At 31.6% G+C, this 27927-nt stretch overlaps 2 protein-coding genes across 2 annotated transcripts; both read right to left on the reverse strand.

Moving 5' to 3' along the window:
- Positions 1-13230: 13230 nt before the first annotated feature.
- LOC110655136 (uncharacterized) lies at positions 13231-22117 on the reverse strand. Its single transcript, XM_021811331.2, has 6 exons — positions 21808-22117; positions 21607-21740; positions 21136-21246; positions 20918-21068; positions 15515-15786; positions 13231-13762 (listed from the first exon to the last, which is right to left on the reverse strand). Exons 1-6 carry the CDS (start codon positions 22072-22074, stop codon positions 13525-13527), a joined length of 1173 nt encoding a protein of 390 aa, XP_021667023.1. The 5' UTR covers positions 22075-22117; the 3' UTR covers positions 13231-13524.
- A 4153-nt stretch (positions 22118-26270) lies between these two features.
- On the reverse strand, positions 26271-27577 carry LOC110655135 (transcription factor JUNGBRUNNEN 1). Its single transcript, XM_021811330.2, has 3 exons — positions 27345-27577; positions 26937-27247; positions 26271-26757 (listed from the first exon to the last, which is right to left on the reverse strand). Exons 1-3 carry the CDS (start codon positions 27547-27549, stop codon positions 26371-26373), a joined length of 903 nt encoding a protein of 300 aa, XP_021667022.2. The 5' UTR covers positions 27550-27577; the 3' UTR covers positions 26271-26370.
- Between the last annotated feature and the right edge of the window lie 350 nt (positions 27578-27927).

A 27927-nucleotide genomic window follows, 5' to 3' on the forward strand; every position in this document is an offset into this window, starting at 1 on the left:
ACCATTTCTTCAAATACCTGTAAAAAGCACTTCTAAAAATTTTTCTCAACAACTGCTTCAATTTCATACTCAATCTCAATCAATTTCTCAACACATTATCAACTTTCAAATTTCAAATCCACTATCCAATGATCATCCAAATACTAGCAATCCATTTCATTCAAATTAAATAAAATAGTTCCATTCATATTTCATTAGAAACAAAACAATTTAGATACATCATTACAAAATTTACATTAAGAGAATTTCAAAATACAATATATAGTACAACTTTATACAAATTTTATACAAACTGCTCAAGACCCATTTTTACATGTCCATACATTTATGTGCAATATATACATCAAAAGAAATATTTACAGTTAGGGTATAAATTATACACAAGACTTTAAGTGATAGCTCCTCACACCTCAAGACTACTCACTTGCTCCTCTAGTCTCAGATCTGACAAAGAATAGAAGCTATCGCTGAGTACTAGGACTCAATGGTGCACAACATACTAAAATAATCTTTATGCAGGACTTAAATCACATTTATTCGAAAATTTAACTGAACATGAGAATTAAATACAAATCATGCATTATGAGATTTTAATCCCAAACAATTTCATTTTGAAGTATCAAATCACATTTCATAAAACCCACAGTTAGATCATGCCATTCGAAACAAATAGAATCTCAATAGCCAGCGGCTAAAGAGAAATCACATCACAAGGCTAGCTAGCTCAAATATATGGATATCCATTCACATCCTCTTCTACTGGCACACCTCAACACTTCTCCAGAGAAGGAATCAAAATTCAAAACTAATTACCCCCACTAGTCGTGCTAGTGAGGTGTTCAAATATATGGTCATAACACTGTAGTTTCAAAACTTATTTTAACATTTTGCTAAACATTGTCATTTCAATATGCATAATAACTTTCAACAATTTAAGTCAAATATCATAAGAATGCCATCATCCAATATTTCATATTATTCAAAACAGTATGCAAAAGATGATTATAAAAAGTATAAGTTGTGCACAAACCTCAAGCGAGTCGCCTGTTGGCCTTGACTCGACTCCTCGGGTTCTGTCCCAGTATTCCTTTCCACTGAAACACACAATTTCACAGTGTTTCAGTACCATAACTTAGCATAAATCCAAAAATAAATTTAACTTTACTTTTACCTAACTCTAACGTGCTAAATTCGACGTTTTTGAAATTTTGTATTTCGGGTTACTATTCATTGCACTATTCAAGTCAAATTATTGACTTTCTAAGGCTTAATAGGTATGGAAATTCCAACTTTACCCACATACCACATTTTGGTCACCAAACTTGTTGGTTTTGGTCATTTTCTCAAAACTTAGGTCTTTTAGGTAAAATTGCCAAATTTTTAGTTTTGGTGTCCTTAATTATACTGTTTCATTGGTCAGTTTACTGTTGGAATTTGGTAAAACTTTCTTCATAGAAAATGTTCCTTATTGTCTTAAGTTTATTCTCATTTTTGAATCACCCCAATTGGAGTTTTGTAGCTCAAGTTATAAGCAAATTACTATTACTGTTCATGCTGCAGAATTTGGTTCTGCAGATTTGTTGATCCAACTTCATTCAATAATTTGATCAAGTTAAGTCCATAATTTGGTCTAATTTTCTCCATATGAAATGTTCTACTATGTCTCAGGTTTCCATCGGTTCAAGAATCGCCTAAATCGGAGTTTTCTAGAGAGAGTTATAGCCATTGAAACTTTACTGTTCAAATGGCAATTCTGCAGTTTTGCAGGTTCAATAACTCAACTTTGCTCAATACTTTGATTAGGTTAATGGCATAATTTGGGTTGGTGTTCTTCATGAAAGTTTTATATCTATATCTTATCTAATTACTGGTAAAATTTCAGATCATTTTGACCTACCTAGCTCGAGTTATGACCAAATGAACAATTACTGTTCATTTGGTCAGTTTGTGCAGTGGCAGCCTGCACTTATCCAACTTTGGTCAATTTGTTCACTAAGTTTTGGTCACTTTTTGGGCATGGTTCCTAAATGAAAATTGTGTCATTTTATGTCTATTTTCATCCCCAATTAGTACCATATCAATTGGACTTGTAAAATTTCAGTTTTAGTCCTTCAAAGTTGACTTGGTCATGCTGCCAACAGCATGACCATACAACCTCCGAATTTGGCTTCACTTCCAATAATTCAAACACAATTTATTTGGTCACAATTGACCATTTTTCAGTTCACAATTGGTCAAAGATATCATTTACTCATTTCTCATATTTTTGGTTCAAACCCTAAGTTTCAAACCCTAATCTCACTACTTAATTACCATTAGCAAATTTCAAAGTTCTCAATCATAATCATCCAACTAAGGGAGGTCCATAAATTCATTCAAACCCATTAAATTCATGCAAATCATACTCCTCTTAAAGCTGGCCAAAAATTCAGTAATGGTCCTTCCCTCATTTTTTTTATTTCACTTTATTAGTTTTTAAGTTCATTTCAACAACAATTGATGCATTTAAAATGGAAAGTAATAAGTTAACATACTAACCTCTCTTAAAACCTCAAAACCCTATCTTTAACTCTTCTTTCTTCTTGTAATCCTCTTCTCAAGTTGCAACGATAAGCTCTAGTGAAGTTTTTATGAGAGTTATTAAGGTTGAGTAAGGAAAAATTAAGCTTAAAGGTAAGCTTAAATGAAAAGCTTTCATAGAGGATTTATGGAAGAAGGGAGGCGGCAAAGAGAGATGGAAGAGGACTTTTTGTTTCTTTTTTTTTTCTTTTCTTTTAGCTAATTTAACTTATGGAAGACCACAAAAATCTAAATTAATAATTAACTTAATTAATTTATTTTATGACATCATGCATGAGGTCATGCATCATGTCATCACCTTTTTACTTTTTTATTTTCCTCTTTTTTTTTCTATTTTTCTATTAGTTCTTTAATTTAATTTTCGATTCCGAAATTTTCTTTTCTCCGATTTTATTTAACAGTTAGGTCAGGAGTCAGCTCTCGGGGTCAATTAACCAAATTGCCCATCGCCGGTTCATCCCGGTTTGCAAATAATTCCATATTTCTTCCGGCTCCCTGACCTAATTATTTGACTGGCTTAACAATTCTTTTTCGTGATTTTCTCTTTTCCACTATGTTCATAAGGGTCCTAAAGACCTCAGCGTCACTTTTTACGGTTTGAAATTTGAGTTTAAAATAACTTCGTAGTCCTTCCCGACAAAGTCACCCATCGCTGTGACTCTCGGCTCGTTTAACTTCTTATGTTTTGTTTTTCTTATTTATACTCAACTAATTGAACATTACTAATTATTTGTGTTTATGGCTTCTCTAGTTGTCTTAAGTGTGGTTCTAATCTCCTTAATTGTCCGGACCGACACCGGTCACCGGAACAGTGAAATCTACCAGGCTATGCAAACGGAGGTGTTACAATTTATATGAGATATAAATAAGATGGAATAGTGAGTCTCATGCCATATGACAAACATAATAGGCACTTATAAATGATAAGTAGGCCGAACCAGTGACACTTATGACAAGCACATGGAGTTTACTCTTGTCAATATTTTGTCATAAATCATATCAATGCATATAATCTTTAGACCTGAGATAGCACAGTTATCTTATATATAGGTAGTTTGAGTTTGATACTGCTTTCACACTTGTACTGTGTATGGGTATATGGGCATGTGTTGGCTCCTATTAGTTATATATGGAGGTAGGTGTTGACCAAGATGGAATCTGTTCCTCTAAGTAAATAGAGATAAAATCCTATGTTCATTTAATTATTCTTGATGTTTCAAGTTCCTGGCCAGGACAGATAGATTTAATCAGAAAAGAGTTTCTGATAAGAAAATCTTTTTAATCAAGAACTGGAATTAAAAGAGAACATAATATTCATAGCAAATGGAGTTTGACATAAACCATGACTCCAGCTTGAGTTGGGATTTTGTAACAGAAAGATTCTAGTGCATGGTAACATATGATTATAGGTCATTTAAGGTAAACCTTATTACTAATTGGGTGGCCATGGCATGCTATGCTAGGTGTTAACCATGGTCTATGAGGTGCATAAAATGATTTAGAGAAATCATTTATGGTAAGAAAGAGTTCTGATGATATTAAGAGCTGATATCATATCTCATTGCCAATTAGTGATGAGCTTAGTAAGTCACAGACATACACAAGTTATCACCTAATTAAATATGATTTAATTAATTAATTAAAGAGTTTAATTGATTAATTAAATAGGTTTGGTTTGCAATTAGATTGCAAAGTCCCTAGCATGACTTGAAACCAAATTTAGATTATTGGATGTAAAGTATAAGTTAAATTTATATTTAAAGTGTTTAAATATGAATTTAATTAATGAGAAATTAATTAATAGAGATTAATTAATTAATTTATATTTGATATAAATTGATTAGAAAAAGAGAAATAATTATTTTGGGTTAAGAACTCAAAATTAAGACACAGGGGCATTTTGGTCATTTTATAGGGTGACATGTGGCACCATGAGATGGTGACACATGGCATTACACATAAGCTTGCCAAATGTCTTTTAATCATGTAAGATGATTATAATTAAGATTAAATATAGGTTTGACACTTGGCACAATGTGATTGGGTCAATTAAACCTAGAACCAATCAAAGGGTGACATGTGGCAAGGGTTTTAAGTGGTGACCTAGCTATATAAGTGTTGTTATGAAAAATTAAAACACACAAGCTGCTGCTCCCAAAGGTGCCGCCACCCCTTAGCTGCCTCTCCCTTCTTTTCTTCTTCATCTCTCATTCATTCCAAGAGATTAGCAAACAATCTCTTGAATTAAAAATACTAGAAATTGTTTCTAGTATCCAGTTTACATCTTTAATCTCTTAAAAGGCAGAACTTGATTTTCTAAATAATAGAAAAAGCTTTAGAAGCTATTCAAGGGCTGCAATAGGTGTTCTTGGTGTGGACAAGCTAGAGGGACAACATCTGGTGTCCTGAAGACGCATCTCAAAGGCACAAATACACTGCAGTGCATCAAGAGGTTAGTGTGTTTGTTTTTGATTTAATCTAGGGATCTAAAATTAATCTGATTAATTTTAAAATCTTAAATGGCAAATACAGATCCAAAAACATATTAAAAGAGTTTTAATATGTTGTTTATCATTGAAATCAAATAGATAAAAATAAATCTTGCATGATGCATGTGACCCTAGGTGAAAATTATGAATTCAATGGTATAAACTTGTGTTTTTCACGCTTCCGTTCCTTCATATGCTAGTTGGGTTGCCCAAAGGACAATGTGTCAATCGAATGGTATAAATATGCGTTAGAGTAATAGACATACTCTGTTCAAGCACATGTTACCTAAACTCGACTATAAATTGGAGAAAGACTTATATGACAAGCTAATTAGATCATGTCCTGTGAATCAATTAGTCATTCATACCTAGTTACCTATAATGTTTTGAAAAATATTTCTATTATGTTTTGATGTATTAAACAATTTTTTGTTCGTATCTTTGAATTGAGTATTTATTCCATACTTATGTGATTGCATCGTTTGTTAATACAATGTACAATGGACATATATGCGTTATTAATTAATGTGATTTCATTGTGTTTTCATCGTTTGTTAATTAATGTACAATGGACATATAGGTGTTATTATAGCTATGAAAATACAATTTAAAAAATGTTTATTTGCTACAATGAATAGGTATGGCTAAACAATAGTAAAGAAGAGATTACATTATGCCAGGGCTAATTGATCCAGAGCTTCTTTGACTCTAGGCACAACATTGTTTTGAATGGATTTGGAATGGTACAATTGAGAATGAAGTCCTTACATGTAAGAGGCAAGGGAACATCTTGCATTCTCATATTGACGACCGAATCATTCCTCATCTCTGAGATTTTGGATTTATTGGCATTGCCCGGTTATGATTTTTTTTCACTAGATTGGCACATAATAAGTGCTTTGTAAAACGATGGCGATCAGAGGCCCATACATTTATTATGCCAATTGGTGAGTGTACAATCACTCTACAAGATGTTAGCATTATTTTCAATTTGTCTGTTGACGATTCTCCTGTTACTGGGATGTCCCAAGCTGATTGGCTAGCTATTTGTGAGATGTTGAGAGCTAAACCACTTTAAATCATGGTAAAAGGACAGACATTGAAATTGCCATGGCTAGCTAATGAGTTTGGAGCCATTCCAAATAATGCAAATGAACTGACTATTTTATGGCATGCACGAGCATATATATTACGACTAATCGAATATATATTTTCGAACAAGACAAACTCGCATATTAACCTCATGTTCCTACCACTTTTAAAGGACATGAGGGAAGCAGCGACATACAGCTGGGGAGGAGCACGCTTAGCCTTTCTTTATCGAGAGCTATATAGTGTTATTGTTACTAAAACGATGGAGATTTTAGCGCCTCTTTTCATTTTACAAATATGGGCCTAGGAAAGATTTCAAATAATCTCTCCATCTTTAAGAGATCCACCAGCACTTGATGATGCGCCACTAGGTGTAGCACCCCCTTACCCAATCTACAGTGAAACCGAGAGGAGATGTTACATTCGGTGCACCGAGCACCTATCTCTATGACATTATTTATTTTTCTTATTTTCTTATCAATTTATTTACTACGTAATTTATCTGCTTTTGTTAAATGGAGAAACTGCAAGAGTTTCCCCTAAATTTTAATAATTCACCTGCTAAAATAATGTTCATAACCTGTTAAATCCTCAGTTTCTATATCATTTCCATCACATAAAAATCATCAATTTCATCAATATCCATTTTTCACCCAAGTTGCATATACACAAGCAATGTCTTTAATTTACAATTTTATTAACCATCTCACAGGGCTAAATTAAACTTACATCCTTATGGTTACAATCTCTAAAATAAAGTTACGCAATATTTGTTACAACATAAGGTACACATACATATGAGTAAAACTATACAATGAGGATGATGATGATGCATCTACCCAAAAGTCCGAGATATGATGACTATGGACTTTTCTGCAGATCCGATCTACCTCCTGTCAGCCCCTATCTACACTTTATTTACTATACCTGTGCGAGAAAACAAATCTTCGCGCTAAGCTAAATAGTTTAGTGGTGCACTCTTAATTTAAAACAAAATATTTTTTTTCTTATGCTCATTAACACATAATATGCTCATAATATTCATACAAGAGTATTTAAAAGTTTTAAAACAAGTATATAACATCATGACATAAATATAGGTCAATAAATCCATACTGGTTAATTATACCATTTAAAGAGGTTAAATGCACTTTATCATATCATATCTTATTTGAAATTATTGTCTTTATGATCATAATTGGAAGCTTTACTTTAGTACCCATAGTAACCTATGACAGATGGTATATAGACTGGATAAGGGAACTCATGACACTGACCACTCGATGGTTCTGGTCAGTTTAGCACAGGCTTACATTCTCGGTACTGAACACTTGATGGCTTTGACCGGTATAACACTGACTTTTGTTCTTGGTACTGACCACTCGGTGGCTCTGATCAGTAGCATGTCTTCCTATCCAATCCTATACTCATTGTCTAGGTTTACTTCGCTCAACTTTCAAAATTAGCATTAATTCAACATTCTTTGTTCACATAATTGTCAAGATATGTGTGCCAACTTCCTCATGCCATTTCCATATTTGTATAGTCTTTGCATTCAAGCATACTAAATACATATGCAATTTGCATTAATAAATGACATGGCAAAATCTTGCAAATTCCTAAATGTATATACAGTTTTCCATCAGAAATTGGACCAAGTAAATGCAAGAATTAGCTTATGCTTTCTTCATAAGATTTTTAGATTTATGTCTTAACTTTCATTTGGTCTTTGAATTGCTTAATTCTATTTTATAGATCACAAGTTATGACCAAATGAGCAGGATCTGTTCATATCTGTCTTTTTCTTCCAGAATATAAGGCAGTTTCTGGACAGATTTTAGAACTCAATTTCAGTCAAGTTTCAGTCATAATTTGTCAAATTGGTCTTCATAAAAGTTTTTCCTCTATGTCTTAGCTTTCCAAAAGACAAGATTTACCTTATTTGGAATTTTATACAGTGAGTTATGTCCAAATAAATAGGATATGTTCATTTGCACTAATTTACTGATCACAGGACAAGTTCTGGACAGTTTTTAGAGTCCAGATTTGAACAAGTAGCAATCAAAATTTGTCATTTTATTCTCCACAAAAGTTGTTTCTTTATGTCTTAGCTTTTCAAAAAATCAAGAATCACCTCATTTGGAGTTTCATAGTGTAACTTATACCCAATTCACTCTGGACTGTTCAGAGTACACTGCTCCCAAGTTCCAGATTTTGTAACTCAACTTCTAGTAATTATTCAAGGTATTTACACACAGAATTAGAGCAACTTGCCTTCATGAAAGTTTTAGCATTATATCTTAACTTTAATTTGCCATAAGTTTTAGGTCATTTGGAACTCAAGATTTGGTTCTAAAAGTCCAATCTAGTCAAATTCGGCCAGATTGTTTAACATGTATATTCACAATGCATTCTTCAACACAAACCAAGCAACATGACTTCAAATAGGCACTACATCATTTACACACATTAAACTTCATTTTTTTATCTATAAATTAAACATTTATATTCAATTTTGCTGAAACTCCTAAATGGCATGAAAACCCTAAGCAACAAATTTTAAGAAGAAATTAAGAGTACACATACCAAAATTTAGCTTCTAATCTTTGCTTAGTTCTTCAATTTCACCTCTAATCAACTTTATTGTTCTTCCCTTATTCCTTGTTAGCTTGGACCAAATTTCCTCCTTGAAGAAATTTGAGAAATTCTCATCACAAATCACATTTATGCCATGATTATGACATGACAACATGAATTCATGCTTGCTAAACTCAATTTTTCCCTTACCTTGAACTTTTTCCTAATTTGATTACTTGGTAACCTTCTTGAATCCTTGAAATTTCTTGCTTAAAAGAGGTGCTCTCACTAAATTGAAGCTTAATTATGCTATCTTAAGTGATGGAGGTTGAGAAATTGGTGAGAGTTTAAGCTTGGAAGAAAGAAAAATGGCGGAAAGGAAGGAGATAAGGGTTCGGCCAAGAGAGAAGAGGAGGAAGAAGATGATGATCATTTGTCTCTACTAATAAATATTTATATTATTTTAATTCCCTAATGGCAAACTTGTAAATATTGAGAATGGCAAACTTTTAATGTTTAGAAATTCCTAATCATTAACTTGACTTTTATTTATACTTAATTTTTCCTAATCATGATTAATTTAACTAATACATCTCCATTGACTTAATTAATCACACTTAATGATAATTAAACTCAATTATGTGCTAAATTAGAAAGTTTTTAAATTTTGCCCCTAAACTTTAATAACTTTACAACTAAGTCCATAGGTATCTTTTACCTCTTTTTACTTTAACCCCTCACTTAAGTAAATTTACATACCATATTCAATAGTTGATATGCATGCTAAAATATAATGAATATGATCTGTAAATTTGAGGCATTACACTAGATGTTAGGTATGTGCATTACTTATTTATTTCTTTCCATTAACCAATCAACAAAAAGATTTGTATTTGATTAAGAAAAATATTTTTCAAATTACAGGTGGAGTAAAAGTAGATAGATTACTGAACTAACAACCCATTTGCTACCACAAATCCAATACAACTTTGATCGGATGCGATTTCAAGATGTAAACCACACTTGCGTATTCTTAATTAAAATAAGTATATTTTATATTTTTCGTTACATTTTTCCTCAATACACTGTTAAATTAATATTTTGTTAATATTGCACTTTGCAATTTAAATGGGAACCATATAGTGAAGAACTGTTGGATGAGCTGCCAGACGTGTGTTCATGGCCATGTTATATGAAAGGCAAAGGTGCCATTAATATGCTTTCATATTGTTAAATGGCACCAACCTGATAAGGCACTCAGGCAATTTATAATGATTCAGCTTATTTCACACCCACCAATGTAGACAAATGAACTTCATGAGATTACTTTTTAGCTAAGTGAGAGTAATTGAGAGTACCACCATGCAACTTTTATTAATTATTGGAAAAGGCGACAACAATTCATTGTTCAAGGGCAATAAATGGTTGAGCCACTCCACCATCATTCTGAATATATAGAGTGATACCTTCGAGTTGCAAGACAGTATATCTCAGTTTTTGGAGCTACTATTGGTTCTATGGTAATGATTTACAATACCTATTTTTTCTTAATTAAATACATACTATTAATGATTTTAAATTTTTTTAACACAAAATATTAATTAATAATTTTTTAACACATTGTTATTTATAGGAAGACGGAATCAATGATTGTTTGCTCAAATTAGACTATCCATCAATAAAAAATGTGGCAGAAGTTAAGCGTACACTAAGGAAAATGTTGAATGCTCTAGAGTAAGAAAGTCGACTTTGTCAGATGCCACCTCCTGAGGATGAACCACAACTAGCAGAATTTATAAATGAATTGGAAGATAACTAACCTTTCGATCAGCCAAAGCGCTCCCATAGACGATGTCGATCACGTCTTGCTCGACATAGACAACCGCCAATTCATCCACCCTCTCCAGCCAATGATGTTTTGCCCCTACCTGTCGCATTCCACCCATACTGCACATCATCTGTGCCTAATCCTTCTGATTCTGTTCCATCGGTGCCTACACCACCTGATCTTAGTCTGTCCATAATTTTCCAACCACATTCAGAAACTATCCCAACATAGTACACGGGTTGGGTGCTAAGCCCATCAATGCCTAGCCCACCTGCAACATGGATGCCATTTCAATCTCAAATGCAAAGCATAACAATGTTCGACTTCATTAAAAATCAGCAACTGCAAGCACCATTTGGCGGCTTATTCGCTCTTTTTAGCAAACCATCTAGCATTGGGCCATCACACTATGCTTCTACTCAATATGGTGGATATGTTTCAGGTCAATACTTTGCACCATATCAATCTGGTGCCTTAGGCCATATTCCTTCTGGTGTGGGACTATTTGGACACCATAAACAAAGTGGTATGCATTATACTGCAGGGGAGGGATTCATTAGGACGACAACATAGACAACCTGAAGTTCAATTAACGATGACTCCTAACCAACCTCAAGATATACAAGGTGATCCAGAAGATCAGAAAGGCGGTGACAACAATGAGTTCTTCAAGCAAGGCGACATGTAAGGAGACCTGATTGTGAAACTTGACTTAATTGAATAGTTGTCTTAATTTATATATTTATTGTGGTGCTACTTTTATTTTATTTTCTTATATAATAACATTGTGTTCTATTTGACTTTTAAAGACAATGCAATTTGCTAAAATATTTACAAACACAAACCATCCTACAGATATAATTTTTTCAATATAACAAAAAAAATAAAAATAATATTGAGCTCATAATAACACATTATCATTTATAAAAACGGTTCAATAATTACAATAACCGACATACAACATAAGATAGTTAAAAAATTTTTCACCGCCCATTTTGTATTCCCTTCATTATCTTCTTTTTTGCCATCTACATCTACAGTAATTAGTAATTTACAACAACGAATTAAATTAATTATTTCTAGACAATTTCTATAATAATAACTAAAAAAATTATTTATATATTATAGACCGTTTAAACTACCAAATCAATCTTCACTTGTTCCTCGTACGATAGGCTGGTGTAAATTTTTAAATTAACATATTTTACAAAATATAAAAAATAAATTTACATAAGAAATTGTATAATTTACAAAATATAAATTAATTTAGAAATTGCAAGCACATGGCGTCCATTATTCATATTAATAATAATAAATAAATTTATGTAAGATTACAATTTAAATTATAAAAATTCCTTTCCAAGCGTGACAATGGCCAAACGCCATTTTTAATGGCATGCAAATGGTCCACCATTTATATTTGCGTTCATCTCGGGACGCCATTTATATTGGCGTTCACTATGCTAAGGAGAGCAATCATTCGGCAGGTATAAGACGCCATTATAATAGTGTACAAGGCAAAATGCTATTATAATTGGCATTCAACTCTTCAAATTCATAAAAATATTCAAATGTGCACAAAACGTCAGTTATAGTAGCATTTTCTTTACAATGCATTCCACCTCATCACAAAACACCCCTATTTGTAATTTCCTTCTAACTAACCTCTTTCTGGTAAATTAATTTCCACAATACATCTGCACGGGAAATTTCCCAAAAACAGGGTTGTAAGAAGAAGAATGCTGTAATATTGAACCAAGGAGAACGAAACAAAGTCAAAAGACGACGTCATTTTGGGTCTTGGCCATGGCAAAGAAAATAAAGTAAACAGGGTCAAAAATCATAACGCACTGTTGTAGAAAAAAAAAAGAACCCAACAGGAAGTCAAAAGAAAAAACTGAAAAACTCAGGTCCTTCATACACCGAAAAACATGGAACGAAGGGTAAACTTGTAATTCAATTTTTTCAATTCCTACACAATCAATTGCGATATACTGTTACTAATAGAACTCAATTTTAATATATAATATATATATTACTGACAAATAATTTATTTATACAATTACGGTTTATAAGGTGATTGATTGCATTTATAATTAAAATTGTTTAAAAAAGGTAGAAAAAATAACATATATAAATTGCAATTCTCATTCATTATCTCATATCTCAAATGTAAATATGAATATTTTTAATTATTTATTTTTTTAATAAATTGATTTATTTCTTCCGTTCTAATGTTTTTTTTTTTTTATTTGCAATCAATTGTATTTTAACTCATTAAAATTAATGTAACAAAATTTAGATCTTAAAATACCAATAACTCAGCAAAACAATCTGAAATAATTAACTTGTTCTTCCAAATGTTAAACTTAATTCTTAAGTTTTAAAGTTATGAAATTGTTAAAAAAAAATGGTAAAAAGTTCAAAAAAAAATTCATTGTTGTTATTAATATCAATTTTCCTCGAGACTAATTACAGTTTGCAAGTACATTTTCTGCATAAATGCCCAATAGAAGAACAAACAATGTGTTTTCTGGATATGCCATCTCAAATGTTCCCTGGATTTAAAATGCTACATACAACAAGAACATGTCTTGTCTCTCCGCAGCATAATTTATGCAGGAACCGTTCATCAACAGACAGCTCAGTGAAATAATATCATCATTTAGGTCCACAAACAATCTGCTGACCATACATTTCAATTAATCTGATAATATCAGAAGTTGATAAATCTCATACAATCCTATGCTAACATGGAAAGCTTCAAGGTCATGTCTCTTCCAATACATGAAAAAAAGTCTCCTATGCATCAACAAAATAATTACAATTTCAATTATGACCTTAAACATCTATATTTTCATATTCATTTTTGACTTGCAATATTTGGTTCCTCATGATGCATAACAGCTTCTTCATGCACCACATTCAAGGCAAATCTCATTTCATGACCAATCAACTCTAGCTATCCAAGATTTGATTTGAGATTGAAGGAACGAACTGAGTCCAGGCATTGTCCTGACTGGATTGTGAGATGGTGGCACCGCCTGATTCAAAGCAAACAGAGGGCCCATCGTAGAGGACAACCATACTGTTGCTGACATCTGTTGATGTTGAATGCTTCACCAACCAAGAAAAAGAAAGCCGGAGATACCTATTGTAGAGTGCCAATGAGACTGCCAGGCCTTTCGGACTTGTGCTGAAAACAACCCATGCACAAAATAAAAGGCAACTCAGCAATACGGCATGTGTTTTAGCTCCCTAAACTATGGACTGATAAGAGGAAAAAACACTGCAAATCACAAAATAGAATGTTGCAGTTAGAAGCCTGTATGACCATATGTTGTTTCCACTTAATTTTTTCCCATGGTTCTTCCACTGTATGTTTATAATAATTGACAGTTGAATAACCCAAACGACCCAAAAAAAAAAAATCCAAATCTCTACTAAATTTACAATTTTGACCAATTCTTTTAATTTTGTTTATTTCAGTCTGATTTGATAAATTATTTGTAATTTTAGTCAATTAGTCAAACTTGAAACAATTAGTACTATTATTGAAACAATATGATCTACAACTTGGTCACTGAGCATTGGAGAAAAAATATAGACAGCTAAGAGAAGCAAATCCCAGAAAATTCAGAGGGCTAAAGTTGAAGAAACTCAAAGACAGTTCTTTCAATGATTTGGTAGCGGATTGTACAAAGCAATAAAACTTGGAATCCAGAAAAACCTGTCTGTGCCAGCGTGAGATGAAACATTTTATACCAAAACTGAAACATGACAATTCAGAGCAAAATCGACAGAGTACTGGACCAAAGAAGAGAAGGGATAGGGCTGCAAGTGGTCCAACCACCATGAGCATCTATAACATGGAATCTAAAGATAGTTTAATGATAGTTTAAAAAAGAAAGAATAGGAACCAATGAGTCGATACCAATGATAGAGTTGAACTTCCAGAGGTGTCTCTATCTACTGGACACTGCTTATTCTCATTGCCAAATTTATGGGCATCAATGAGACTATGCAGTGGAGGATTTCATCAGGAAGCTCAATAAAGATCTACATGGTTGGGATTTTTGGTGGGGATGGCTACAGCAAGGAGAAAAAGACACGGAGATGAGGAAGAGAGAAAGGGGACGAGTGGAGAGAGAGAGAGAGAGAGAGAGAGAGAGAGAGAGAGAGAGAAGGGGGAGGATGGTAAAAGTGAAAACAAATATTTTTTTTTTTTATTCCAACCGAACAATAAAATATTGTTAACTTTAATTTTGATCAAAAGGCTAAAACTAAAACTAATTTCTTGAATCAATCTAAAATTGAAAAAATTAAAAGAATTTGTCAAAATCACAACTTCATGCTAAGGTTTTTATTGTTTTTAGTCATTAAGCTGTTGCAATATCATCTCTGCCTAAACCAAAGAATCTTATAAGACCATGCTGCTTTAACAATCAGAAGTGACATCAATGCCCAGAGAATTTTATAATCTTTGAAATGTAATCTACTCTCCATACTGAAAATATATGCATGTACCCTCAAAAGTTAGAATTTGTAAAATTACAATAGATATAAACAAGATATGTTTGTAGGAAGTGTCCTGCAAAATTAAATTTATTTTTCCTTCTCAAGCTCTCCAATTTTTAGACATCAACTAATTACAAAGCCATAATAAAATTCTTAATGGTGGATCAAGACATCGATCCACAAACCTAGGTTCAAATTTTTATATTCTACCAGTGCTACCTAGATTCCTTTATTATAATCCTACATCATTAATTGTTTGAAGAAAGATTCCCTAGTCTCTGACTAATTAATGGAGCACATCCTACCAACAGAACTGAGAGTGAGAATTATCATTAATAGAGAAAGTATCTGGCAACTTGGCAGCTACAAACAGCAAACAATGAAAACACTAAATCAGCAATAGAGAAACGTGACATGCAAAATGCAAAACCTTTCCCGCAAATTCAGAACTTTGCTCCACCATATGACAGCTTCCATAAAATCCTTTTCTAATTTATTCGCATCAATCAATAGAACTCTTAAACCTGGCATACAGGCATCCTTCACATAAGGTCTTTCAAATACCCAAGGCTTTGAAGCTGATCTCTGAATAGCATCCAACACGTCAAAATTCACGTAAGTGCTTAACTTTTTAGTGCAGTCTTCGGCAGCTGCAACAGCATAATTGGTCAAGTCAACTCCAATTAGCTCTTCAACTTTTCCCTGCAGCATTAGTGAAGTAACTCAAGGATGCTGCTTTGTCAAGAGATTTTCTCATCTCACATTATGTTGTCTAGTAGCCTACAACAGAAGAACTAGGGTAAGTGCCCCCCCATTGTCACAAGTTCAATAGCATACAATTTCCCCAAGAAAGTATGGATTATTGTCATTTGCATAACTGTGTTACTACTTTCATATTAAGTCTAACTAATCCAAACCCTCAACTCCCCCCTCCCCAGAGAGAGAGTGACAAAGAGAAATGCTTTATTCAGGTTCATATTTTGTTAGGCAGTAGCCCTGATAGTAGATATTCCAGAGAAGAAAATAGAAGAAATAAAAGAATAGAAGAAATAAAAGAATAGAAGAGAGAGAGAGAGAGAAGGGAATTTTAGAGAGAAGATAGAATATATTATTAATCAGAATTCAGAATCTCTAATACAGATATTTCAACTCATTTTTATAACAGATTCTCCTCCAATTCCCTAATAACTGCTCTTTAACAACTAACAACTGTCACTGCTCATAGTTTCCCTCCAAAACAATTAATAACTACTCAATAGACCTAACAAACTTTCCCTCCACAATTCTAATTTGCTCTACTAGCCCAATTACATATTCCTTTCCTTATTTCTATATTTTCTCCTTCTCTACGTAACAATACCCTCTCCATTAGAGCATTCTTGACCCTGAGAATGCTGGAAGCAAGGAAATTGAGCTTGGATAAATGTGGTATCTTCCCAAGTAGCATCCTTAGCTGGCACTTTGAACCAGAATTTCTTTCTTTCTTTCTTTCTTTTTTTCTTTTTGTCTTCCGTTCTTTTTCTTTTTCCTCTTCTAATATGATCAAATTGGAGAATTGCAGCAGATGTCAACTGCCCCTGGTTGCCAATGAATGAAATCATAGGCAGTGAGAAAAAGACTAGGTCTGAACTTCCATTTGTGAAAAGACACATGAAAGTATGAACTATCAATTGACATTTAATTTTTGTTCCTTTAAGATAGCAAAGAAAGAGGCAAAAAATGCGGTTAGTCAAGCAAGAGCGCAGGCCTTTGAAAAGTTATATGAGAAACTTGAAACTAAAGAAGGGAAGAAAGATATTTATAAATTAGCAAGGAAGAGAGAAGAAATGTCAAGATCTCAATCAAGTTAGGTGCATTAAGGAGAAAGAAGGAAAAGTGTTGGAGAAAGATAAGAACATTAAAGAAAGATGGAGAAATTATTTTGATGATCTCTTTAATAATAGTCAAAGTGGTAATAGCGTGAATATAGATTACAGAGCAATAGAAAAGAATGTGAATTACACTAGAATGATTAGATCTTCAAAAGTAAATGAAGCATTTAAGAGAATAAAAATGGGTAAAGCCTGTGGACTCATTGGAATACCAATTAAAGTGTGGAAGTGTTTGGGAGATGTGGAAGTGACATAGTTAACTAAATTATTTAATAAAATTCTAAACTCAAAGAAAATGTCTCATGAATGGTGGAGTATTTTAGTACCTATTTTTAAAAATAAAGGAGACATACAGAGTTGCTCAAACTATAGGGGAATTAAACTCATGAGCCACACTATAAAGCTGTGGGAGAGAGTTGTGGAATATTGACTATGTGCACTTCTATCTCTCCCAATCAATTTGGCTTTATGCCCAGTCGTTCAACTATGGAAGCGATCTTTCTCATTAAAAGCTTGATGGAGAAATATAGAGATGTGAAGAAAGATCTACATATAGTTTTTATTGATTGGAGAAGGCTTATGATAGTGTTCCAAGAGATATCTTATGAAGAGTATTAGAACAAAAGAAGGTATTTATTAGGTACATACAAATGTTGAAAGATATGTATGAAGGAGCAACTATTATTGTGCACACAGTAGGAGGGGACACAAGAGATTTTCTTATCTCAGTTGGATTATACCAAGGTTCAGCTGTGAGCCTTTACCTTTTTATATTAGTTCTAGATGAATTGACTTAACATATACAAGAGAGTATCCCTTGACGCATGATGTTTACGAATAATATAGTTCTAATAGATGAGACGCAAGAATGAGTCAATAGAAAGCTAGAGCTTTGGAGAAGTACTCTAGAGTCAAAGAGCTTTAAGTTAAGTAGAACGAAAACAGAATACATGCATTGCAAGTTCAGTGAAGGCCAAACTGGTGATAAGGAATGAGTTAGTTTCGCTAGAGTGATATTACCCCAAAGTAATCATTTTAAATATCTCGACTCAATCCTTCAAGTAGATGGGGAATGTGAGGAGAATGTTAGTCATAGGATTAAAGCTGGATGGTTGAAGTGGAGACGCGTCACAGGAGTTTTATGTGATTGCAAGATTTCCAAAAAGTTGAAAGGAAAATTTTACCGTACAGCCATACGACCGACCATGTTATATGGTAGTGAGTATTGGACAATAAAGGAGTCATATGTGTCTAAGATGAAAGTTGCGGAGATGAGAATGTTAAGGTAGATGAGTGGCCATACTAGACTAAATAAAGTCTGTAATAAGAATATTAGAGAAAATGTAGGAGTAGTACCAATTGAAGATAAGCTAAGAGAAGGGAGATTGAGGTGGTTTGATCGTGTGAAATGCAGACATACGGAGGTTTCAGTTAGACAAGTAGAGCACATTAGGTTAGAGAATAGAAAGAAAAGAAGGGGTAGACATACACTGACTTGGAGGATAGTAGTACAACATAACCTAGAAGTATTACACATTTCTGAATATTTAACCCAAAATCGTTTAGAGTGGAGAAAGAAAATTCATATAGTAGACCCAATAAATTTGTGGGATAAAGGCTTAGTTGAATTACAAGATCACCATACCACTTGATGTCCAGCCATAAATGGAAGCCATCTCATACTTTTCCTTAACATTTTCAGCAAAAGGAAAAATGCTCTATGCAGAATTCTTTTTATCAATTCTCATAACAGTTTTGCAGTTTACTTTGTCATTGCTGCACAAATTTCCAATGCAATCATCCCTTGACAAGGAATTTATTTTCTTCCTCTGTCTTCTCCAGATCTCAAACTCATTCTCCTTGAGTATCATATGATTACATGATCTCAACTTAAATATACTACCGCCAAGATTCCAATACTTCTCTTCTTCATAAACTTCCATGTCTTTTCCTTTAATAAAAACATTCTCAGCAAGAGGAACAACCTTTTTATTTCCAGAAATTTTGACAAGTCTAGGGCCAAGAAGCAAACCTTTTAAGATTTCACTATTTTTAACAGCACTATTGATACCTATGTCATCTTGAATCCCAAACGATTCCTCTTCAAGGCACCCATCTCTTATGGAAGAATTCAGGTCGAGGGTAGGATCTTGATCATTATTACCATCTGATTGACTATTGAAATGCTTAAGAGATCTTGAAATTTTCTCTTTAAACTTTTGTTCATCTTCATCCTTAATCCAAGAATCAGTATTAATTGCTTCTCGAGCAGGACTAAACACTTCAACTGTAATGCTTTAAATGCCTGATTCCATTATAGAACTAGAACTTCCCTGAAGATTTAGAGTTCCTTTAGCATTGGTAAAGAATTCTTACCTATCACTCCATTGGAATCAAAATTGATGATTTCTTTCCCCTTTTCCCAAAAAACCCCAACATCAAGATTTCCAATCTTCCCCCCTCATTTGAACTGCTGCTCTCCTTATTCATTTCCACCACATGAGTGATCATCATTTGTCGCATGTCCTTCAGAATGGCATTATTTGTTAGAGAAGTCTTGTTTAATTCCTCCTTCATCTCCTTCTTGAAATCATTCAGTTCCTCAGCATTCCTTTGAGTTGCTTCCTTTAAATTTCTCATTTGTTCCTCCAATTCTGCAATCCGCACCATCTCTGGGCCTACCACAACAGATCTAGTCATAGCTGCAATCCCTAAGGAAAAATTACCCATTGATTTGTTGGATTCAAAGCTCTGATACCAATGTTAGGTAGTAGCCCTAACAGTAGATATTCCAGAGAAGAAAATAGAAGAAACAATAGAATAGGAGAGAGAGAGAGAGAGAGAGAGAGAAGGGAATTTTAGAGAGAAGATAGAAAATATTATTGATCAGAATTCAGAATCTCTAATACAGGAATTTCAACTCCCTTTTATAACAAATTCTCCTCCAATTCCCTAATAACTGCTCTTTAACAACTAACAGCAGTCGCTGCTCATAGTTTCCCTCCAAAACAATTAACAACTACTCAATAGACCTAACAAACTTTTCCTCCACAATTCTAATTTGCCCTACTAGCCCAATTACATATTCCTTTCCTTATTTCTATATTTTCTCCTTCTCTACGTAACATATTTTAGTTACTTAAAACAATATCTGGAAGACCAACACAACGTAAAGAAGATAAGACAACAAATGGATCTCATGAACCAAATTATTCATATTAGCTGAAAAATAAATTGAAACCTCACAAGGCTAGCAAAAAATTTGAGATGTTAAGAAAATAGAAACAGCTGGTTGAAGGGAAATATTTGTTATTATTTGTTCATTTCCTATTATTTATCCAGCCATCAATCCATTATCAGCTACAGCACTTTGATTTGATCTATGCCAATGAAGAATTGTCATGGAACAAGACCCATATTCATCTATACTCCTAACTGTCAATCTTTAAGTATCAACTAATGCTTAAGAATGTGTTCCATGCCCACTTCAGCAGTTGATTTCCCTGCAAAGTAACACTCTAACATTGAACTATTAAAAATCGTTTGCTGTTCCATTGAGTCAATTGATTGAAAGAATTTGTTGCTTGAAGCTCACAAGATGGCATCAAGTGCAGTAAAATTGACATTTTACTGAACATTTATGAAGTATGTATATTGTAGTAGGCTTACAAGGGAGCTTTTATTAATAGGCTACAATACAAAAGAACAAGGTCTCAAATTCTGAGAACTAATGAGGATGGAAAAGTCCAGAGTTCTTTTGATTTCTGGATATGCCTTGGGGAAAAATCCTGATATTTTACAACTTATGCATGACATATGAGTCATATTTTATGTGGTTTCTTTTTGATATCTTCTTTGTTTAATTAAATTCTCTGTTTCATGCTAAAGTCAATCAACAAGAAAATAATATTCAATAAATATAGAGAAAGGCTACTACAAATGCATCATAAAAGTGAACCAACCTTCATGATTACATTTGCTGAGACATATATGAATTTGCTCAAAAACTGGTGGACAATTGGTATGACGAATGGCACTATTTCCTCAAAACTGGTCTCAGTATATTGGATCCCTTGAAAAGCACTCGTAATTATTTCTTTAACTTCATCCTGCCTAAAATTTTGCAACACCATTAACACGCTTACCAAATAAATTTTGCAATGAAGAAAAAGAGGCTTACCCATGAATTTCAAGATTTGAATGTGGAAATAAGACCTTCAATTTATAAAATGATACTCTGTCTTCGTTTCCTCCAGGGACAAAGAAATGAAAGTAAACCAAATCAGGATATCTGAAACATCAACAAGAGAACACAATAAATTAACAAAATCATCTTAAAAAATACCAAGAATTATGGGGGGAAGCAATTGTAACAAATTTTTGCACTAGGTCCCAAAAACCACAAACTACTAAGTAATTGAATCAGTCATTAAAATGTCAATAAAAGGAAAATATCAAACATCAAATACAACTATTGATACATACAATATACATGCAGAAGTGTCGATCATAATCCAGGACATACATTGCGTTCCACGGACAAGGTCACTATTGACCCTTCAAACAAATTGCCAATTTTGTATTCTTATGTACAGAAACGCAAATAGAATTCCAAGATTACTGAAAAAAAAAATAAAATAAAATAAAGAACCTGGAGCTTGACAAAGTTGAGTTGGCAAGAACTGCAAGAAGTCGAAGGTCTAGACAATCCATCCAAGACACAACATGCACCATCCCATCATCACCTCCACTATCACCATTCCTTGAAGTCCCCAACTCAGTCAGCTGCATAAATACATTTATTCAGCATCACCAACAACAAGATTTTAAATAGGAGAAATGAGAACCTTACCGGAGATGAAGAAGTTTTCAGTGGGATCCAGTTTCTGAGAGGATCGGAGGGGTTCCGAAAATGGGTGACTGGCAAGAGAAACTGAAGTGAGCCCAAGAACAGGATGAGTCCAAATGACAGGAACTGAAACAGAGGTCGAACATTAGGAGCCGGAGCTAAGCCTGGACCCTGCATTCGAGGTCCTGGAGCGATGGGGTGGTCATCTGTTGCTTGAGCTGTTGTTCTTCTGTGATTCGCAGAAGATCTCGAAGGTAAATACGAGGACATTGACTCTTGCTTCCTCAGTTCCTCCGCTTTCCCCTGCGGATGCTGGTTATGTTACGTGCTGATGGGGTAATTTTTATAATTCATCCTTGGACTTTGCTTTTGTTTCACTTTCATCCCTTAACTTTGATTTAATACTAAAATATCCTAAAATTTGATTTTATTACAAAAAATTCCTAACAAATTTTTAAGTTAAAAAAAATTATAAAATTATCTTTTTATTTCTTTCCTATCACATTAAAAAAAAGTCATTTTCACTATTATTTGAATCTATCACAAAAATAATAACATCATCACAATGATCTACTTTTTAAAGAAGAGAAAAATTTATTATTTATTGGAAATGTTGAAACTAAATTTGTAGATGTCACACTGTAACTTAAATGATTTTTTTAATTTAAAAAGATTAGAGAGATTTTTTATGAAATAAAATTAAAGTTTAAAAATTTTTTTAATAACAAATTAAAGTGAAGGGATAAAAGTGAAATATGAAACAAATTTCAGAGACGGAATATAAAAATTATCATGCGCTAATTAAACCTTTGCAATTTTTTTAAATTATTATTTAATCATCTATTTTAATGAAATAAATTAATTAATTTTTTTATTTTAAAAAAAATATTAATTAATTATTATATTTTTATTTTATTTATTTTTTTAGTCTTTTAATTATTTTAGGCATTCATTTAAATTTCATTTGCTTTTTAATATTTTAAACGTTCATTTGAATTTCATTGAGTTTCTTTAGTTTGAATTTCATTGAGTTTCTTTAGTTTTAAAAAAAATTATATAATCAATTTATTTTTAAATCTTGAATTATTTAGTCTCACAGCGATAATTTTTTTTTCATTTAGTCTCCTAACGATAATTTCTTTCTCCTTCGAATTATTGACTAAAAAAAAAACTTACGTAAACTTAATGAGTTGACTAAAGAGTAGATAGAATAAAAATATATAGACTAATTAATATATTTTATAATATAAAAGAATTAAATAATTAGTTTAATTAAGATAGTGAAACTAATAATATTTTTTCTTCTTATTATAAATGTAAGAAAAAAATTATAATAGCTAAAAAAATTTTGGTTTAGTTGTTTAACAAGCAATATTGTTCGTGCAATGCTGAGAATATATATCTTTTTTCCAAAAATTTTTTATTAATAATTAATAGATGTGATAATTACTAAAAATTATTTGATCAATATTTATGAAACCATGTCTTAATATTTATTTTATTTTATTTTTCTTGATATGGTGATATTAGTTTTATAATTATGGTATTTTGTATAGTTTGCATCATTAAATTTAAAGATAATTTTTTTTTAATTTAGATATATATTGTAATTTTGAAATTCTTATTATTTAAGTGTCTATTTCAAAAAAGAAAATTGATAAAGTGCATTTTATATTAAAATTAAGTATTTCTTTATATATCATTAAAACTTGTTTATTAAAATATTTAAATGAGAGTTTTTTATGTAAATATTAAATAAATACAATAATGAAAGTTGATAACTAAAATTTAAAAAAAAATTAAAACAAAGTCAAAAACAATAAAATGAAATGCAAATTGGTATGATAATATATCGAATAAAATAATCCAATAATTTGATATGTGTGTAAAGTTTTTGAAATTTGATTTTTATATAAAGTGTTTATGCACTTTAACTCATTAAAAAAAATTAAGATATTATTTATCCATTGATAAATTTTATTATGACGTAATTTTTTAAATTGGATCAATTGATGGATAGGCTAACACTTTTATATAAAAAATAATTTAAAAAATTAAAAAAATTGAAGAATGTAAATCCTAACATTGAAATGTTTTGAAGTTTTTATGCGTTTTTAAGTCATTAAAAACAATTAAAAATATGATATTATAACATTTATTGATTGAAAAATCTTATTATAGCTTATTTTATTAAATAGGATTAGTTGATGTATGGTCGATATTCTTATTAAAAAAGTAAATAATTTTTAATAAAATTAAAAACAATAAAATAGTGTTAATTCTAAAATTAAAGTGTTTAAAATTTATATTTTATTCAAAATATCAAAATGCTTTTCTCTCGTTAAAAAAAACAAAAGTTAAGATATTATTTATCAATGGTTGACAATCGATAGAAATTATTTCATAGAAGTTTATGAAATTGTCTTAACATTACTTGTTTTTCTTGATATGGTGAAAATATATTATAATTATAATGTCATTATATAGGTTGCACTTGCATAATTAAATTTAAAGAAAATATTATTAATTTTTTATTTTTATTTGAATTAAGATATATATTGTAAATTTTATAAATAATTTAAAAAAATTCTAAAAAGGATATTTAAGAGTGTAAATAAATTGACACTCTTGTAAAAAAAATTAATAATCTCTGAAGAATTATAAAAAATGTAAGAAAAAAGCATGGTTTTAGACATATATTTCATCCATTTAAGTATAAATATATGATAAAACAATTATAATTTTCTTTTGCAAATAAAGATTAGAATACACCCTAAAATGTTACAAAATATCTGAAAGATGGAGTTCACAGTTAATATTAGTGATTTAGGACCTGTTTGGTCTATTAGATATAGCTGATAGCTGTTAATTAATAGTTATTACTGTTGGCTGATAACTGATAATTAATAAATAATAATAGTTGGTAGAAAGGTTAATTTTTCCATGATAGTTAATGTCTTTGACATCAGACGCCCAGACAAGGGCAAAGAATATATAGAAGAGTGGTTAGAGAACAGAACTATGATCCTCAAATTATATGTCATTAATTATTTTAATCTTGAAGTAAAATAAGAAAAATCAAAGTGTCTCCAAAAGAAAACTTGTTAAGAATTTAAAAGAAAAAAATTCTTGAGCTAAATGAGCCTTAAATACTAACCATATTATTATCCGTTAAAAGTAAGCCTTGATTAAATATAGTGCTTCATTAAAAAAATTAATTAAAAATTGGGCATGTAATAAAATGAAATGACTATAAATTTTGATGTAAATTGTTACCAAATATGGAAAAAGATAAGTTTAAATATCAAAATGTGACCAAAAACATATTTTATGCCTAATGATAAAAAACAACTCTTTCAATTTTTTAATTTCATCAAATCACCACAATTATACTTTCTGGTCTAGTTCCGATAAAATTAATGGGAAGTGTAGCTAACATGTATACGGAACCTAATAGCTTAAGCTAATATGAATGATTTGAAAAACAAAATAACAAAAACTAAAGAAAATGACATGGTCTCCCCTTCCTCCCTCTCCACTCATACTGTACCACAATCTCCTCTCTCAACCCACCCCCACTTCTATGCTTTTGCAAGTAACAACCACCTAAGCATCCACTATCCTTTACAGTCACGAGCATTCCTCTTAAAAGTGCATCGGCCTTTTGATGAGCATGCTGGTACAACTAACTCGCCAAATTAGTTCTTCGATGATTTCCTTGCAGCATCACATGCACTTATTGTGACATCTAAGTACCTTCCTTCAAGCACTTATTCCAAAATACTTATGAAATGAACTTAATTCTTAAAAAATTGAGTTCAATTTCACTCACGTTAAATAAGGGACTTATGGTTTAAAAAATTAATTTGTCATTAGAGCTCTCTCTCCCTTTTCTCTTTGATTTGTGAATTTCTTTGTAAGTTTCTATTTCTTAATTTTTGGATATGGTTTGCAACAATTTATTTAGTTTTAGAGGGAACAATTTCTCCATTTTTCTATTTTTTATTGGGTGGGGGAGAGAGAAAGGGAGGGGAGGAGGGAGATGAAGGGTGAAAAGAGAGAGGGGGAAAATGTCCTATATATATATATATATATATATATATATATATATATATATATATATATATATATATATATAATTTTTCCATCAATCTAAGATATCATGTTCTATATACCGTCAGCTACTCCCGCGACAATTTCATCGAAACTTGGCTGGAAAGTATAATTGTGGTGATGTGATAAGGGTGTAGGTTAAATATTAAAAAATTAAATATAATTTAAAAAAATAAAATTTGGCTTTTTTATTTTTTTTAGTCTTTTTATTATTAATGAAATCATTTTGCTACTTATTATTATTATTCTAAGATTTACATGCATATTTCAATTTTATATACAATATTTCATATTAGAAATATGGAATAATTTTCCAATCATCTATTTTTAGTGATAAAAAAAAAGAGCAAAAGTTAACATTGCATACTCTTGTATTATTATAGTATTATTAATTAATTGGCATAACAAAGTGTAATTAATATAATTCCTTCTCTACCTAAGACCAGACAACATTTATGGATGACAAAAAGCATAGTCAACCATTGGCCTCAGCTCATCCCAAGTCCCATCTTCAAAACTTATTGCTTCATCTCCACTTTGGTCACAAAAGTTTACATGTGAAGCCATTAAAGGAACTTGAGTCGCTAAACTCAGCTGGCCTGCAAGCAACTGGTTATTTTCATACAAATAATTGTTAGCATCAGGTTTCATTTTCATCATCTTATAAGTTGAAACTTCAAAACTCTTATACTTAAATCCATCATCTGATGATTCTGAAAAACTCATTTTAGTGCCTGAATCTTTAAAAGTCTGTTTGGACGCAAACTTTTGCCAACTTGATGATGGGTATTTTCTGTAAGAAGCTTCTCGTTTAAATATTCGACAAAGTGTCCAAACCTCCTGCAAATCCAAGAAGGAAATTTTTTTTTTAAATGAAATAATAAAAAGAAATCAAATGTTGTACCAATGAAATTTAGCTCGGTTGTAACAAAGTTGTTTTTGAGACAATGAAGTCTCATGTTCGAGTACAAGTCAGGCCAAAAAATAAAGTTCTTTATATATCAATTAATCTTACTTACAGCTTCTTGAAGATCTCGGTTGTTAGCAACATTAGATGGAGTTTTGGGAGCAGGTAGGCGAAACTCATGCATCATCCATTCAGTTTTAGTGCCTTTTCCAGCACTTCCTCTGTAATAGACTAAAGATTTCTTGAGGCCAATGCAGTCCTGGAATTCTCTTGCAGAATATATTGGTTTGTCAATTCCTGTAGCTTTCCAGAATCCACATCCTGTCACCCTGTTAGGTCTTATGCTGTTCTTGTACTTCCTTCCCCTTCTACAGAAAAAATACCACTCCCTTTCTTTATCTCCTGCTGCACTACTCGCTTGTTCTGTGAGAGAGACAGAGATAAGTTTAGGCAAATAATAACGATTCAGTAAACATAAAGATTAATAGGAATTTGGCAAAAATTAAGATAAAAAGCATACTTGGAAGATCCCATGGCTCGTACTTATAAACATCAATATTTTTTATGAGATCAATCTTAATAGCTTTCATTTCCACCTTTCTTTTAAGATAAAATCCGACAAGCTCTTCGTCGGTCGGACGAAACCGAAATCCAGGAAATAAAATATCATCATCATCTTCATTTGAGTAACTCAATTTCTTCAACTCCATCAATTTTCCTGCCATTATTATCTTCTATTGAAATGTGACTTATTGGCAAGTATTATAACCTTCTTATAGAGAGCGGAGAGATATAGGGATAGGAATTGGTAGAATATCGTAAAAATCATCTTAGATTAATATTATTAAAACTCAAAATCAATTCCAAATTTTATTAAAATTTATTTTCAATTACTCGAATCCGTTCCAAACGTAATTATTACTATCCCATAAATATCCGAACCGGTTTAATTTTATATATTTTAATTAATAATTTATATAAAAAAATTATTTTTATTTAATAATTTATATTTTAAAATTTTAATAATTCTATAAAATATTTCAATATTATTTTATATAAAATTAAATATATAAAAATTTATAAATATTATTATAAAAAATTAT

The sequence above is a fragment of the Hevea brasiliensis genome, chromosome 11 (genome assembly GCF_030052815.1).
Source record: "Hevea brasiliensis isolate MT/VB/25A 57/8 chromosome 11, ASM3005281v1, whole genome shotgun sequence".
In the NCBI taxonomy this organism is placed as follows: domain Eukaryota; kingdom Viridiplantae; phylum Streptophyta; class Magnoliopsida; order Malpighiales; family Euphorbiaceae; genus Hevea; species Hevea brasiliensis.

Bases quoted from the DNA above. Each gene is read 5' to 3' on its own strand.
- LOC110655136 (XM_021811331.2), bottom strand. From the start codon at position 22,074: ATGTCCTCGTATTTACCTTCGAGATCTTCTGCGAATCACAGAAGAACA. The intron at 21,247-21,606 runs GTTCTTTATTTT...TTGATGTTTCAG, and splicing joins TCAACTTTGTCAAGCTCCAG to ATATCCTGATTTGGTTTACT. The intron at 15,787-20,917 runs GTTGGTTCACTT...CTAATGCTGCAG, and splicing joins CAGCAAATGTAATCATGAAG to GGAAAAGTTGAAGAGCTAAT.
- LOC110655135 (XM_021811330.2), bottom strand. From the start codon at position 27,549: ATGGCAGGAAAATTGATGGAGTTGAAGAAATTGAGTTACTCAAATGAA. The intron at 27,248-27,344 runs GTATGCTTTTTA...TCTCTCTCACAG, and splicing joins CGAGCCATGGGATCTTCCAA to AACAAGCGAGTAGTGCAGCA. The intron at 26,758-26,936 runs GTAAGTAAGATT...TTGGATTTGCAG, and splicing joins ACCGAGATCTTCAAGAAGCT to GAGGTTTGGACACTTTGTCG.